Source organism: Syngnathoides biaculeatus, chromosome 18 (genome assembly GCF_019802595.1).
Source record: "Syngnathoides biaculeatus isolate LvHL_M chromosome 18, ASM1980259v1, whole genome shotgun sequence".
Lineage (NCBI taxonomy): Eukaryota > Metazoa > Chordata > Actinopteri > Syngnathiformes > Syngnathidae > Syngnathoides > Syngnathoides biaculeatus.
Genome location: NC_084657.1, coordinates 3,008,499 through 3,026,903, shown reverse-complemented (window position 1 = coordinate 3,026,903; position 18,405 = coordinate 3,008,499). Strand labels below are relative to the sequence as shown.

The 18,405-nt window shown below is 40.5% G+C and overlaps 1 protein-coding gene across 1 annotated transcript in view; it reads right to left on the bottom strand.

The window, feature by feature from the left end:
• Window positions 1-18,405, bottom strand: part of cxadr (CXADR Ig-like cell adhesion molecule) — a 63,993-nt gene that overhangs the window by 24,250 nt on the left and 21,338 nt on the right. Inside the window, exon 2 of the mRNA XM_061803343.1 lies at window positions 9,168-9,334. Coding sequence (XP_061659327.1) covers window positions 9,168-9,334 — 167 coding nt within the window. The remainder of the gene's footprint in view (window positions 1-9,167; window positions 9,335-18,405) is intronic.

The following is an 18,405-nucleotide window of genomic DNA, read 5'->3' as shown; positions in this document are numbered from 1 at the left end:
TGATGCTAATGTAACGCTGTTACATAGAAGACTAGCGGAGATGGCTACAGAGCCACTTGGGGGAAATTTAACTTGCGCAGATTATATCGGGCTAATGTTGGGCAACATTCATATCACATCTGTTGCTTTGTTTGCTGTTTTGCAACCTGTCTAACTGAACTCCACTGGGGGAATAGTTTGATAAAAATTTCATATCCTTTCATTTTCCATACATCTTATCCTAAAAGCTGCTAATGTGAAAGCTCCCTTAGCTTTGAAAACTGCATTAAAGTATAGCACAGCCGTTATTGTCTCATTACCATGGCTAGAACCTATGAAAGTCAGTGTCGCATATTTCAAGTGACATGATTAATTTGGCCCGGTTTTTGAACATAGGTGGTACTGTTCAAGGCAAAGCGCCAATACTCGAGAACTTTAATAAAATTAAAAAAGATGCAGTAAGAACATGGTTTGCTAAAATGTAAAAACCTTGTTTATAGAAAGATATTTTGGCCCTCTATTCAAGAGACAATAACTGAGATGCAATATAGTCATGCAAGGAATTGCCCTCCTGTCGTGTTTTTTTTTTTCTCTAATTATTACTATAATACCAGCCATGGCCAACCTTCTTCCATGTATTCTGTAGGCTGACAAGAAGAGCTGAAATGCACATGGGTGCAACTGAAAGCATGCCTGGCATCTCTTGTTCAAGCCCAACAAAGCTACATGCATTAGCTACGCTTCACCACCCGCCAAAAGACCTTGGTGATATGTGGGTTATGTCAGATGAAGGGGAGATCATTCCTGACAACGGTGGGAACTAAAGAGCTGAAAAATATGGTTCACTGGTATGAAGTATATTTGCAACCCTCTGAATCCCTCATCACACTGGAAGATTAAATCGTAATTTAAAAACATCACAGAATGCAAATGATGCAACCTACAGCTTCAACTTTTGTACAACCAATATTCCTTCTGCCAGAGAACATACAGCAGAGGTAAAGGATAACATTTTCAAAGGACTAGACTCTTGAACCAGATGTTTTGCTAAATTGTAGCAGGTCTGTTTACCAAAGACCACATCGCTCAAAATGAATGTCCCCTTAGGTTTGGAGCATTGTGAAGTGAATTCGAGGGCACAAAAACCCTGTCCTCTGGACATGGTGGTTTCAACTCAAGGGAGACTGTGTTTCTAAAGCTCTTATAAGATGTTGAACCAATTAGTCGACTGGTCAAAGAGTTGACTTTACTCCTCCACATCAATGTTCAAAGCTTCAAATCTACGAATTGCTAATCACGTTTTTGGCATTTCATCTAATTTACAGAGAATCTCCTCTGTCAGACTATGATGCTCCTTGGTGCAGCAAAATGTCCAGCCAACAAGGCGACAGACTATTCATACAGCGCTGATCAGAGAGTACAAAAAGAAGCTGTTTGTGGATGAGAATAACGGTTAGCCTCGCTAGCTTTGGCTATTCTAATTGCTTCTTGTCTTAAAATATTCATACCAGCGGGACCCTGAGACCGGCGGTGAGGAACGAAAGCGGCGGCCCAAAGCCAGCTCCATCTTCGTCATCAAAATGGTATGTTCAATAATGCACGGACAACAACTGTGTGCTAACGAGAACTTCATCGTCGACGGAGACGTAAATCACAATTTGCGTAGCTTTACAGCAACACTGTATTATAATTAGGCTTCACAAGATCAATATTTTTGGGGTCAATCACAGAGTTTAAAAAAAAAAAGGAAAAAAAACATCACTAATCTGTTCACAAGATTGAGTAATGTAGTAAGTAAGTAAATCCCAATTTACTATATATAGTGGTGTACTTAACGACTCAAAAAATATATATTTTTTTTCTTTCAGCTTGTCCCATTAGGGGTCGCCACAGCATGTCATCTTTTTCCATATAAGCCCATCTCGTGCATCTTCCTCTCTAACACCCACAGTCCTCATGTCCTCCCTCACAACATTCATCAACCTCCTTTGCTATCTCTTCTCCCCGGAGTTTCACTCTTCCTCCTCAACCACTCTCATTCACGCATATATATTCTGTTTTACTTACGGCTAATCTTCATTCCTCTCCTTTCCAGTCCGTCGCTCCATCTTTCTAACTGTTCCTCTGTCTGTTCCCTGCTTTCACTGTAGATCACAATATCATCTGCGAACATCATGGTCCAAGGAGAATCCAGATTAACCTCATCTGTCAGCCTATCCATTATTACCGCAAACAAAAAGGGTCTTAGCGCAGATCCCTGATGCAGTCCCACCTCCACCTTAAATTCTTCGGACACACCAATAGCACATCTCACCAATGTTCTGCTGCCCTCATACATGTCCTGTACGATTCTAATTATATTTTATATATATATATATTATATATATATAATATATATATATATATATATATATATATATATATATATATATATATTATATATATATATATATATATATATATATATATATATATATAAATAATTGTTTTTTTCTTTCCCCCCCGCCACACCAGACTTGCACATGCAGTACCACAGTTCCTTTCTTGGGGCTCTGTCATAGGCTTTCTCTAGATCCACAAAGACACAATGTAGCTCCTTCTGACCTTCTCTGTACTTTTCCACAAGCATCCTCAAGGCAAATAATGTATCTGTGGTACTTTATCTAGGCATGAAACCATACTGTTGCTCGCAGATACTTACTCCTGCCCTGAGTTTAGCCTCCACTACTCTTTCCCATAACTTCATTGTGTGGCTCATCATCTTTATTCCTCTATAGTTCCCACAGCTCTGAACATCTCCTTTGTTCTTAAAATTGCAGACTAGCACACTTTTCCTCCATTCTTCTGACATCCTTTCTCCCGCTAGTATTCTATTGAATAAATTGGTCAACAACTCCACAGCCACCTCTCCAAATTGCTTCCATACCTCCACTGGTATGTCATCAGGACTAACTAGCTTTCCATTTTTCATTCTGTTCAGTGCTTTTCTAACTTCCCCCTTACTAATCATTGCCACTTCCCGGTCATTCACGCTTGCCTCTTCTACTCTACCTTCTCTCCCATTTTCTTCATTCATTAACTACTCAAAGTACTCTTTCCATCTATTCAGCACACTACTGGCACCAGTCAACATATTTCCATCGCTATCCTTAATTACCTTTACCTGCTGCACATCCTCCCTATCTCTATCCCTCTGTCTAGCCAACCTGTAGAGCTCCTTTTCTCCTTCTTTCGTATCCAAACTGGAGTACATGTCGTCATAGGCCTCTTGTTTAGCCTTTGCCACCTCTACCTTTGCCCTACGACGTATCTCCTATTCCTTACGCCTCTCCTCAGTCCTCTCCGTGCCCCACATTTTCTTCGCTAATCTCTTTTCTTGGATGACTTCCTGTATTTTGGGGTTCCACCGCCAAGTCTCTTTCTCCCCTTTCCTACCAGAAGACACCCCAAGTACTCTCCTGCCTGCCTCTCTGAATATTTTGGCAGTAGTATTCCAGTCTTCTGGGAGCTCTTCCTGTCCATCTAGAGGCTGTCTCACCTCTTTCTGGAAGGCCACACAATATTCTTCCTTTCTCAACTTCCACCACCTGATTTTCTGGCTCTACCTTTGTCTTCTTAGTCTTCCTACCCACTACCAGAGTCATCCTACACACCACCATCCTATGCTGTCGAGCTATACTCTCCCACACCACAACCTTACAGTTGGTAACCTTCTTCAGATTACACTGTCTGCACAAAATATAATCCACCTGCGTGCTTCTTCCTCCACTCCAATAGCAAAAAAAATAATAATTTAAATATATATATATATATATATAAATTTACAATAAATAAGATATCTTTGTTTATATATTTATGTCAGTGAGCCATAGTCACATACAGAACAAATGGGTCTTCTATTAGATTGCAGGACGGACAAACAGTAATTATTGCATCCACTTTTTGTTTGTCGACATGCATTTTTCAATTGTAAAATGTTTTTTGGGTCCATAAAGGTTGGAAATCACTGCTCCAGTCAGGTCATGTAGTTTAATCAGCCAGGTCAAAGCAGCATTATTACATGACGGAAGTAATGGGCAATAACTTTCTGTAATTAACTTTATTGTAATGAAATTACTTCACCCACAGCAAAACCTAAGAACATTATTTTACAGAATGCCAGCCAGCATGTTTAGGGACAACATAACATTTTGTTGGCTGCTTGCGAGCAAATTGTATTAAAAGTATGTAAAGATACCTGATACCCAACACGTTTTTCCCCAATTTCTTCTAATAATACAGTCGGCGCAATACACTCCTGTTGTCTTTGCCACAGTAACAAGTGTATCCAGTCATGCTTGAGTTGACAAGATGAAGCCCAATAATCGTAAAAAACGGGGTGCGGTGGTATTGGAACAAGATTATATATTGTAGTAGTGATTACTATATAAAAATGCTACAGATATAGTACAATCGTGAAAGACCAAATTTGTCTTATAGTCTGATCTGGACATTATGTGTTGCCTGTCTAAATTGTGTTGTCTGTCCCACATGGATGTTTTTTTTTTTTTATAACTTTATTGGCCGTCAGATACTTACAATACTATGTCAAAAACCACACAACAAGGCAAAAAAATAAACAAACTTTTGGATTCAAATATACAGTAGTGTTCAAAATAATAGCAGTCCAATGTGACAAACCAGATTAATCTACATTTTTAGTGTATTTTTTATTGCTACATCTTAAACAAGTTACCAGTAAGTGCAGTAGATTATCAGAAAACTATCAAAAAACAACAAATAAATAAATAAAAAACAAATAAAAACCTGAAAAGTGGGGCGTGCAAGATTATTCGGCCCCCTTGCGTTAATGCTTTGTAGCGCCATCTTTTGCTGCAATTACAGCTGCAAGTCGCTTGGGGTATGTCTTTTTCAGTTTTGGACATCGAGAGACTGAAATTCATGCCCAGTCTTCCTTGCAAAACAGCTCGAGCCCAGTGAGGTTGGATGGAGAGCGTTTGTGAAAGTCAGTCTTCAGCTCTGCCCACAGATTCTTGATTGGATTCAGGTCTGGACTTTGACTTAGCCATTCTAATACCTGGATAAGTTTATTTGTGAACCATTCCATTGTAGATTTGGCTTTATGTTTTGGATCATTGCCCTGTTGGAAGATAAATCTCCGTCTCAGTCTCAGTTCTTTTGCAGACTCCAACAGGTTTTCTTCCAGAATGGTCCTGTAATTGGCTCCATTCATCTTCCCATCAATTATAACCATATTCCTTGTCCCTGCTGAAGAAAAGCAGGCCCAAACCATGAGGCTGCCACCACCACTTTGACAGTCGGGAAGGTGTGTTCAGGATGATGAGGTGTGTTGGTTTTACGGCAAACATATTGTTTTGCATTGTGGCCAAAAAGTTCGATTATGGTTTCATCTGACCAGAGCGCCTTCTTCCACATGTTTGGTGTGTCTCTCGGGTGGTTTGTGGCAAACTTTAAACGCGACTTTTTATGGACATCTTTGAGAAATGTTTTTTTTTCTTGCCACTCTTCCATAAAAGCCAGATTTGTGCAGTGTAGTGCAGTGCAATGCAGTGCAGACTCTCCCACCTCAGCTGTAGATCTCTGCCGTTCATTCGGAGTGATCATGGGCCTCTTGGCTACATCTCTGATCAGTCTTCTCCTTGTTTGGGGTGAAAGTTTAGAGGGACGCCCGGGTCTTGGTAGATTTCCAGTGGTCTGATACTCCTTCCATTTCCATACGATCGCTTACACAGTGCTCCTTGAGATGTTGAAAGCTTAGGAAATCTTTTTGTATCCAAATCCGGTTTGAAACATCTCCACAACAGTACCTCGGACCTGCCTGGTGTGTTCCTTGCTCTTCATGATGGTCTCTGCACTTTAAACAGAACCCTGAGACTATCACAGAGCAGAGCAGACTTGATTCCACACACATGGATTCTATTTATCATCATCAGTCAACATTGGATCATTCAGAGATCCTCACTAAACTTCTGGAGTGAGTTTGCTGCACTGAAAGTAAAGGGGCCAAATAATATTGCACGCCCCACTTTTCAATTTTGTATTTGTTGAAAAAGTATAAAATATCCATTAAATTTGTTCCACTTGTTCTTGATTCTTGACAAAAAAAAAAAAAAATTGAAGCCTGAAATGTGGCGAAAGGTTCAATAGTTCAAGGGGGCCGTATAGTTTCACAAGGCACTGTTAGGGGAGGGGGGGGGGTCGGAGGGGGCATTTTACGATCCTTGGCATAGCATATTGTTGCTACTGCACCAAACATCAGAAACGACAACCCGTGAGTTTGTTTCAACTTAGGGTTAGGACAAAACATGTCAACTACAAGGGTTAGCCACTTTTAAAAGAAATGTGTCATGACTCCGGCCGATGACGCGGCCAACCCGGAAGCACAACAACGTGAGCTAAAACTATGTACTACGATCATAATGGGCATATTTAAAAACTATTAAAATAATATAACAAAATGGGATAGCGCACATAATTGAGATGCTTGCTTTTTTTAAAATGCCCATAACGCTCATTTGTACGTAGTTTGAGCTCTCGTTTTGATAGCGACCTGACGCTATGAAGACCTGCTACAGATTGTAGCCGAACGGGGGCAAGAGGCTGTGCTGTTAGCACGGTGGACCTTGACAATAATGAGAAATAAAGGGAACCAAGACTCTTGAGATTTAAAAAAATATTTCCTTACAAACGCCGAGGATAGCCCCAGAGGATGACAATTACGTGGGAGCAAGATGGGATCACTGTTCATGATGCAATGCAGGAGGCACCGGAACTGGACCAAGTCATCAGTGATTAGTTCCACAGCGATGCACCAAAGGTGGCAACGATGGATCTTTTTCAGATTGGAGATGAGTCAGATGCTTCTTTCGAAGTCTTGGCCAAGGATGTGTCATGTAGTGGATAAACTGCACTATACAGAAACGTCTTATACACAAATATTTAATGCAAAAAATATTTAAGTTAAACAGTGTTAAATAGTTTATCTAATATTGTAATATGTGTTGTCAAAAGTATTAAAAAAATGTTACGCCATTGTTGAGCATTTATGTTAGTCGGTTGTGGGATTCTGTTCTGACAATTGTGGGGACCATGACAAGTGTGTCCTGTGGCCTGTCCCAAGATATAAATTACCGCTGCATCATTACATGCGCACAGATTATTATTATTGATGATTTTTTGGAAAAACAATACAAGTACAAACAATAAAAGTACAAACCTAGCAATATATAAATAAAGATAATTCCTAATTATTAATAAAATAAAAATAAATAAATAATTTTGAGCATATGGATAGCAAACTGGTGGTGCGCATTGTAGATTGGCAGAAGGGTTTCCCTGATTTTTTTTTTTTAGGTCAACTTTGGGGGTGCGCATTACACTTCAGGACGCATTATACTCGAGAAATGATGGTATTTTGAACACTAATGTATTGTGCGCGATGGTGACGAAGAGTAATTTGCGGAGCCAATCAATGACGTCATTTATCAGATCATTGAATTATGACAAAGCCAATCAGCATAAAATGCGAAATATCGGTCAATACCGATCAGTCTGATCGGATCGGTATAAAGTCTAGTCATAATACACCAAAGTATGGCATGCTACAAGCTTGCGGAAATATTTGGCCCCAAAAAAAAAAAGCATTTACACGCAAAAATTCAAGTCTATCCTCAAATATGATGAAATCCCAAGTGGAATAGAACCACTGAAATAAATTATTTTTAGAGCTTTGCTATAATGTCTTAAACATTAAATTAACATTTGACTTTTGATAGAGCTTAAAATGTGAATGAACTCATCCTGGTTAAAGGCAATACCAGAAGGAGCATGAGTGATGAGCGCAATTTTTATAGGTCAAGGAGAACAAATCTGTTTTAAACCAATTAAAAATATCTGAAAGGTTTTATCACTATAAATTAATCATACAACGAAGGCATGATATATTTATTATTTAACGTATTTATCCAGGTAAGGCACTTCAGATCAGATTCTCATTTGAAACGCCGACAGAGCTGAAGAGGACTTACCACTTGATTTCCACAAACTGAGGCTAAGAACTTCAACAAGGTTCATAAGATTTGACTTTTCATCACAGGTGATTAACTCAATGTACAATTCAAAAAGACATTGGTTATGATAGAATTGTGCAAGACAGCTCACAAATGGCGAGGGAAATGTTAAATTCTTTGCTGCACATAAAAATGAGCCATCAGCCACAAGATAGAGAAATGATGAGAAAGCTTTTTAAGAGCTGCGAAGTGTCGCAGTAAAGCAATAATAGAAGACTAGAATATGACGAACGGTAACAAAACTGTTTCTATGGCTCTAATAGCCTTTAGAGTATGTGGGAATACATTGGAGCCCTGGAGTTGTGTAGTTTTCCCTTCACGTGGCTGAGTGCCATGTTGGAAAGGAAAGACAGGCTGGAATAAAAAAAAGACCCTCCATCACTTCTACTGTGTGGGCAAGACAGAGAAAAAGGTGAGACAAACTCACTGGAAATGACTGTGGCTCAAATTATATGCGCTCATACATACTGCATATATTGAAAGCCCATATAAAATACACAACTAGTGTTTGCCCTGCATTCCATTTCACCTCTTGTTTAATAAACCATGTAGGGACGGCAAATTGACGCCAAAACCCACACACCGGCAATAGAATCAAACCTTTGGCGCTTATTTCACTTGGTCATGTGTACATGTGATAAAATGAAGAAAGAAAAACAGTCACTGAAACTGAAAAAAAGTTGTAATAAAATTACAAAGAAACACTTGTTTTTTGCGTGGTTTGAAATCATTATTTTAAAAGAACAACTCACGAAACCTGGCCTGGACAAAAATAATTGTACCTTGAATGTAATGTATTCTTTGACAGCCCTTTGAGGGAAACCATTTCCGGACAGGTATTTATGCTCACTTCTTGGGCTCAAACTGTTCAACCTGTCTTAGGTTTGAAGGTTGCCTTCTTCAGGCTGTTTCTAAGCTCCTACAAACATTTGGCCCATGTGTCTTGTTGATGAAAATGTGCAGAAGCAAGCCAACTATGGAAGATCAGGTTGGACTGTTCCTATGAACAATTTTTAAAAATGAAAATAAAAACAAAAACGTTTCTTGCTCAAAAGCTCTAATCCAACTAATGTCCAGGTTTGTGTGTGTGACACATACCACTTTGTCTTCCTTCTGGTTGTCAGAGGAGAGCAGGCTCCATTCAATATCCAGTGGGCCAGAATCCGCGGGGCTTAAATTGAACATGCAATCCAGTTTTACGCTTTCCCCACTGGCTTTCTCAATAGATGTCGGCCCTGTGGATGTTATCTCCAGTCCAGTCGAATCTGTACGGAAACACAAACAGAATGAGTGTCGACAATTGAAGACGGCGCAGTGCCAGCACATGATTTCATACTACCTAAATTGAAGCAAAATTAGTTGTCTGCATTAAGATTTTGTTATTGAATAAATCTGTACTGACTAGCATGGCAGACAAAAAAAAAAAAGAATCCCGGTAGTCTGTCAAATGTTTTGGTTCCAAGAATGTTGCACTCATAAAATAACTATGGCTACATCCAGTTGTAGCAACGAAGTACCTCTTAAAATATGCATAATGTAAAACACAGTGAAAAACACAGTAATAGAGTAGAGCATAGCTTAACGGAGGGAAGGGTGATAACCAATGCATGCTGTAGCCTTTTTTTTCAAACTGAGAAGATTCGTAAGCATTTATTCTTAGAAACGAATAAGCATCATTTCCTGGGTACATCAACTGGGCTAATATTCTCCATTCAATCGATTTAAACGTCAGTAAGGAAGAGTGCATGGCGAATGGAGTTGTCAGATGTGGTCTCAACACATTAAAAGCCATCTGATTACATCCACCTTTGAATCAGCCAGTGTGAGCTTCATAAAATAAAAAAACGCCACCATATGTCACTGCTGAAGGTGTAGCAAACAATGTCAAAGAGAAAACATGGACAGATGTCAGTTAAATTTCCTGTAGATTAAAAAGAAAAAAATCTTCTTTATCCTTGCTGAATGAATACAAACAAAACAAAGTATCAATTCAAGTTTCATTTCTGTCTTATCGAGCTCGTACACAAAGACATGGAGATGACTAACTTCCGAAGGCAATTAAAGTAATTGCAATGGGAACCAAACGGTGCAACTGTGAGCTCTTCATTAACAACAAAAATTTGCATATTCTTTCTGGATAGTTCTCAATAATTAGGAGACTTAAGCAGATCTAGTTGGCGGTGCAGCAACAAACATCCTTTTAAACACTTGCAAGACCTTCTCCGAAGTTATTGAACCATTACATCTGTTTTATTAATGTGACAGACACAAGGGTGTGTGGGTGCCTCAGCGTGGCAGTCGGCAGCGCTGTTGGTTGTTTTCATTCACATTAACATATCACAGCATGCCCAAAGTCGAAGTGACTGTCAGCGTATCAAAAATGGAAATGGACAAATTCCTTTTTGTTCTAGATATTGATATACAAGAGAAACGCATAACATGAGGTCCAAGATTGTGGGTATAAAAAGTGGGAGCTACAGGTTGAGCTCTCTGCCTCATTTCACAACCATCAGCTCAATTTCATGTTGGAATCGGGCCATATTTACACAAGTGAATTAAAATACACCAAACAAGTGTAGAGTCACAAGCACTGACGTTGGGGCTTAAACTCGCTGAGCATTTACGCAAACATACTTTTAACATCCTACCCACTGGTGCTCCAGCTGGTCCGTTGAACACTTTGACAGACAGTGGAAGTGGAAGTCATTGTTGAAGTTGAAAGTCATTGCATTCGGCCAGAGACAAATGAAGCAATAAAGAAAAGTGTCTCAGAATGGAATGGAGAAAAAGCTTTAAAATACAGTGATATGGAAGCTTGAGCATTTTTCAAAAGGTGCTCGTCAGAGGAGAAAATTGCATTCAGTGATGAAAATGACTGACGGTCTATACCCTGTATATCAATCACAGACCATTATTTTGGTCAAGCGTCATTGTCAGGTTTGTGTATGCAAAGGCTCTCAGGTGACTGCAGTGCCAGGGCAAAAGAACACGGAATGGAACGGGTGATTCGCTATTGCAGGAACACAAGGGAGATATACACCTGTTAAATCCAGCTAGAGCAACAGCACCCTTTTCTAGAGGAATTACGCTTCATACAATTTACTTGAGCAATCGCTACTAAACAGCAAATACACTATGAGAGAGTCAGAAAAGCCACTTCAAAGTGTACCCTGCCTCCTGGATACATATAATTTCCATCCATCCATTTTCTGATCCGCTTATTCTCACAAGGGTTGCGGGACTGCTGGAGCCCATGCCAGCTATCTTCAGCCAGGGTAGACTCGGAACTGGTTGCCACAGAATTATTTATATTTCATAAAAGACGGAGATAATTTTACACTTGAGATCCCAATGAGTCCCGGGATGCACTTGCCATGGAAACAATGAGCACCAAGCCATGGCACAGTAAGTCCCTGCAATTTATCACAGCATACAAATACAGAAAGTTTAAGGCTGCCACGATACTCTCTTAACCAATGTATTTCCCCAAAAGCTTTCAAAATGATAGTATCAATGTTTCTTATGTCACGGACATGAAAGCAAGAAGACTTGTATCTTCAGTATTGCAAGCATGCATGCTAGCACATGTTTTAGTGTGTATGTAAGCTACCATATGATGCCGCTCACGGGACAGATAAGAATAATTGCTTTCTACATCTGTAAGCAAAAGAAGCTTGCATACACGTACACGGACACCCAGATTCTTGAATTCTATGGCCCCTACACTCAAAGCATCATTGTAATTAAAAAAATAAAAACTCAAATCACCAAATATACCTTATACAAGACCTTAGAGTTTATCTTTAATATGAGAATCACAAACGTCCCTTTCCATTGAAGAAGATATGCAAAGTAAGGCAAACATTGGCAGTGTTACGACACCGCACAATTTGTAACAAATTATGAAACCTGAAGCTTCTCATTCACTTGTAATTAATTATTCCTACCATCTATCTACTTACCAGGAGTCAAAGTTTTTCAAATATTTGCAAAAACACAAACCCTGGAATTGACACTGTGTGGAATAAATTCATTTGTCTCAGAGTATATTGAGGCTGCATTATTGATGTCTGAAAAATACCCTGAACAAATATTAGACATACTGTACATACTGTAGTTAAAGTATTCCTCAAGAAGTCTTTGACATCAGAAATCAGTCTTAGTTTTATATGACAGCAACAAAGATAATATACCAGTCAGACGAGAGGTCTTTACCCCACTAGTACAAAATACAGATATACATCAGATGTACATAGTCGTTAATTAGCACCCAAGGATCAAGACCGGGCGGCACGGTGGTCTCAGCTGGAAAGCGTTGGCCTCACAGTTCTGAGGTCTTGGGTTCAATCCCGAACCCGCCTGTGTTCTCCCCGTACCTGCGTGGGTTTCCTCCGGGCACTCCGGTTTCCTCCCACGTCCCAAAAAACATGCAACATTAATTGGTCACTCTAAATTGCCCCTAGGTGTGATTGTGAGCGTAGCTGTTTGTCTCCATGTGCCCTGCAATTCGCTGGCAACCAGTTTCGGGTGTACCCTGCCTCCTGCTCAGTGACAGCTGGGATATGCTCCAGCACTCTCTGCGACCCTTGTGAGGATAAGCCAGGAAGAAAATGGATGGATCTATACAGTACTGTACTAAGACAAGGCTTTGCGTCTCAACATAGTCAGGAGGCTTCATATTTCAAGGGGGAGTAAACATTGGCTAATTAAAAAGTTACCGGAATTCTCAATCCACAGCACCGTGTCTTTCAGTGCCGCACTCCCCCCGCCCCCATTCTACAACCCAACATGGTTACTGAGAGACTGAAAATGAGCACAAGGAATTAATGGTGTCAGCATCCCCCATTCAATACTCCCACTTCCACTCTCCTTCTTTCATTCACCAATCCTGCCAGCACTTTTTCTCCATTTCTGCCCCCCTACTTGCAGACCAAGTGACTGCGGAGAGCCTACCCCCAAACCTCCAATTGTAACTGTGCTCGCCCCCCTCCACCTTTGTTGGCAGACAATGGTGAGTGAATTCTGTCTCCTGGCAACCAATCCCGCAGAGAAGGGTGGGCTGCTGTGCCGATTGAGAGACGGAATTAAGAGAGGAAAGGTGTAAAAGGAGTGAAAGACAGCTTAAGATGCGGCTACTTTAACGGAAAAGAGAGATACTTTGAAATATATTTACTGTATTTTTTTATATATACAGAATATTTACACATGACTACATTTCTATCGACGATTGAGAAATTCATTTTAAAGGGATAATGCAGATATACAGCATTATTTGATCAAATGATGATGGAATAAACACGACATTAGCGATTCATTATTGCAAAATCGCACGCTCGGGGAAGTGGAATGAGTACATGAAATAGCTTATACACTTTTGTCATCACAAACAGTTAAGTTTGTCCCCCTGTGACTGTTCCGGAGACAACATCAATTATCTTGCTCACAGCACAAGATAACTCCTTAACTTGGTTGCCGCTCAGAAGGAAGTCTCCGAATACTCGCCCAAGTGCACCCAGTGGAATTTAAAGCGATGTGTGTGCCCTGTGTGCTTTTGTAGTGACCTTTATTTAGCGTTGCACAGGGCTGGGAATGTTGAACCATTCCGATTGTGCTGTAATGCAACCTGAAAGCTCCGCTTACCAGACAGAGCAGCCATCAATTCCTAGTGAGTGTGACCTAAAGGGTATTTTGACATAATTGGACATTAAATAATGAAGGGGTGACAAAAGGCGCAAACTTTTCTTTGGTGCGTGTGTGTTTGACACCTTTTAAAACGGGCCTGCGGGTGATGTTTTGATGTCATTATAGTGGACATCCACAGAAGATATTGTCAACCAGGGGTCTCAAACTCAATTTACCTTGGGGCCGCTGGAGGCAGAATCTGTCTAAGAGTGTGCCACGGATGCAGATGCCCATGCGCGCATTATTTAAATTAGAAACTAAAAAAAAAAAAAAAACTTCTTCTCAAATGTATTTCTTGTTTTTTTTTTTTTAAAAAGTATAAGGATGCTGGTGTAAACAAGCTGTGTGCAAAATTACGAATAAAACTCTCAATGGCAACACTGCTTTGAATTTCACTCACTGAAAAATGTTTCTCTACTTGTATCAAGCCTGGTCGATGTCACGCCCCCACGAGCCATTTACCCCACCCTGATTGGTAGGGTCATCTGCTCTGCACACAACATTGTAAAAGTCCCATTCAGAAAACTCGAGGACTGCACCAACGTAAAACTTTCAAATTAAGGTGTGGACCACAAAAATATCATCTTGTGGGCCGCAAATGCCCCCCGGGCTGCCAGTTTGAGACTGCTGATATAAACACATTGTCACCGAAAGTAACAATTACAAAGGACCCAAACTTGATGTACCAATTCATGACTTCCCTGCAGTTGCTGCTAACATAAACTATCAATAAAAAGGCGGTAACTTAATTATAATTCCTGAATTCAAATGAGTCAGAAGCCCACCATCCAGTTAGAAATGACGGATGGCGCTGAACTGAATTGAGGCAACAAAGGAACGACAGATGAGGGAGGGAAGCAGAAAGGAGGTGGGGCGGAAACTCCCAGTGGTGTTTAGTTTAATGGTCAGACAATGAAAAAGTCAGCAAGTCTTAATTGGACTTACTACATCATTGTCAGGGGGATGCAGGCATTTGATTTTAAGCATTTTAAGTATTGTCCTTTGACAGGAACGTTTCCTAACATTTCTGCCACCAGGGGTAGTTCAACAGCAGAGAACAAAAGCTCCCCACCCTATAGCCTCCATCCCATGCGAGATAAAGTACCTTTTTAACTGTGGTGTGAAAAGTCATAAGAATGGGCACCATCTACAGTGACGTGAAGACCATGACTGAAACATACAGTATATTTCTCGACCACAATCCGTTCCAGAAGGCGGTTCGAGTAGTGATTTGTTCGAAAACTGAAATCGATATTAATTAACAATTAATGGAAAAGGAAATAATATGTTCCAAGCCCAAGCAATTAGGCTTTAAAAAAATGCACTTTTTTAGATTTTCCTGATAAGAAACTGCATATTGGAAATACATGTGTGGATTAAATACTTTATACAGTCACCTTACTACACTGAATGTGAATAGAACCATGACCTTAACACCAAGGTATCAAATTTTGATTTTGGACTCACCATTATACCTCTACAAATAACCCTGATAAATTGATAAATAGGACCATTATAACCATGGCTTATTTAGGGCGGCATAGTGGCTCAGCTCAGCTGGTAAAGCTTTGCCCTCACAGTTCTGAAGTCCCGGGTTCAATCCTAGACAATCCTGTGTGGAGTTTGCATGTTCTCCCCGTGCCTGCGTGGGGTTCCTTCGGGCACTCCAGTTTCCTCCCACATTCCAAAAACATGCAACATTAATTGGACACTCTAAATTGCCCTTAGACGTGATTGTGAGTGCAGCTGTTTATCTCTAGGTGCCCTGCCACTGGCTGGCAACCAGTTCAGGGTGTACCCCGCCTCCTGCCCGTTGACAGCTGGGATAGGCTCCAGCACTCCCCGTGACCCTCGTGAGGATAAGTGGTGAAGAAAATGGATGGATTGACAAAAACATCACTGAGTTACACAAGAAAACACAATGCAATATTAACTGACAACATTTATTAAAGGCACAAAAAAAAATCAAAACCTTTCTGACCCTCTGTGAAAAAGTCATTCTTCCCCTTTTTCTTCTTTTTCTTTCAGCTTGTCCCATTAGGGGTCACTACAGTGTGTTATCTTTTTCCATCTTAGCCTATCTCCTGCATCTTCTTCTCTAACCCTAACCAATCTTTGCAGATGTGTGCTCTCTGACTTGTACTCACTTCTATGTCTTTGTGCCTGTGATGCCTGATGTTTTGCGTTTTCTTTCTAGCTCAAACCTTTTGGGTGAACTGGCTTTATAAGGAATAAGTCCTCATTGGCCAACTCATTTTGAATGACAACTAACGCCTCCGGATTTTTTTTCCTTTTCTTTTCACGTCACACTGAGCAGAACCAACGACAAGAATGCAAGATTAAAATTTTGATCACCCCAAGGAAGTGTAAGTATGTCATATATATCAATGCAATACTCGGAAGAAGTGGTGTAATATGCTAGAAACATGTTAGAAGCGTGCAGAAGTTTTGATTGGTAGTGGTGTTTTTTTGTTCACGATTTAAAACGTTTTTGTAATTCTTTTTGACACAAATCTGGTCCCACAAGAACCAATGACAGATTCATCCATAAGACGGGGGCTTTGTTTGTGTCTCTCGGCGCTCCCTCTCTCTCTTTCTCTCTCTCACACACACACACACACACACACAATAGTGGCTATATGATGGCTGGCTGTGCTTTAAATCTGATAGGTATGGCACCAAGCCACAGATAACATGAAAAAAACAGCATGAGTGCCAAGATGGTCTAAGAGGAAATTAAACACCAATACGTGTAAATGGAACAAAGATGTTGAATGTTAACAATTAGCTTAATAAAATTTAATGACATACTGTAGCTGGCCAATAAGGGTGACGGCAATATACTATGGGGAACATTCACTCTTCAGTCAAAGATGCTGTAAGTACAAAATTGTGTCCTCCAAATTTTGCAGAGGAGAACACAATTCCCAGCGAGCAATATGAAAGCATGCGAAATTAGTTTGCATGGCTTGAGGAGTGGTGCAAACTAGACGTCCATCCATCCATTTTCCTTACCACTTCTCCTCGTAAAGGTAGAGGGCATGCTGGAGGCAATCCCAGGTGGCTTCGGGCGAGTACACCCTTAACTGGCCCTCAACCAATCGCAGAGCACATAGAAACAAAAACACATTCGCACTCACATTTACACTGGCAATTTAGAGTCTTCAATTAATCTCCAATACATGTTTTTGGGACCTGGGAGGAAACCGGAATACCCATGCACGCATGGGGAAAACAAGCAAACTACACACAGGAGAGTCCAGATTGAATCCCAGGTCCTCAGAACTGTGGAGATGTGCTAACCGGTCCGCTACTGTGCCCTTCAAACAGGGTGTGTACATCACAAACTGGTAAGATGGGGCCTACAAAACAGGATGATTAAAATCTAAGATAACCACAAAGAATTTATATTACAAGGAGTCCTCTGGTCACAACGTCGTAGACCTACGACATTTTGACGTTTGACTTGTTTCAGGTGTCCAAGTTAATGTTAGCAATGCCATATTGGTCACTTGAAATGAACATGTTAGTTTTCATATGTCAATCTTCTGGGAAGTTTGATCAGTTATCTGCTTTCAAAGTTTTTGGGGCAAACCCCCCTGTCTCCTGAAATTGTCTCCAACTGGGGGGGGGAGCACTGAATATTGCGATAGCGCTGAAAATTGTTAACAAATTGGGGGGCACCCTCCAATTTGAAATCGACTGCACTAGGCAGTCAGCCCTGCAGTGTAAATCCAGTCTAAAATTACAAAATTACATGAAAAGCACAAAAAGAGAAAACATGAAAGCCACAATGGTCCATCGGTTGCACTCATTGGGTGTCTCGGTCTCACCTGACACAGGGCTTTTTCTATGCAAAAGGGAGGGGGGTTGGGGTCTATGCTACAGACTCTATAATACCCCCCCACCCCCACCCACCCTCGACCCCATACAAATAGAGTGGGCCTGATACAGACTGAGCCCCTGCTGGCGCCCCAACCCTAACCTTTGTCAGTGCCCCAGGGCATAATTCCAACTGTGATAGGAGCCAGCAACAATGTTCAACCAAACTTAATGCAACACAGCAAAGCTTATTCATCCAGACTTGTGATTGACAAAAACAGTCTTTTGAGACATCAGGAAGTTGATAGAGAGGCAACTTTTATTGGAGATGACTGAGTGATAAGAAAAATAAAATTAATCGCCCATAATAAATAAACTTAATCTTCGTTGTCTTTAAATAATAACTGACTAAATGGGTTCTCATGGTAAAATTGCGATTATTTTGTTTCCAAGCTTGTATAACTTACTAAAATTAGACGAGGTTTTCAAGGTACACTGCGGTTTTAAGTCAAGGCAGTTTTCAAAACGGTCTTCCATGAGGCGCTGTTTTTTTTTTTTTTTTTTTTTTCAGTGACACCCCCCACCCCATTCCTTATAGGAGCATTATTATTAATCCCAGTGCAGTTCAAAAGCGGGCATGCCCTGCTGCATTATTATCGGCTAAAACAGTCTTGTGTGATTCTTAATAATGCATTAGTGAGAGCACAACAGCCAGGTAAGAGAAGCTCAAATTGTCACCCATCACTGACAAATTGAAGGTAAGGTTTATATAACACTGTAATGCTGTCCTTAAATGAATATTTGCAACCAGCTTCAAAATTTGCTGCCTACA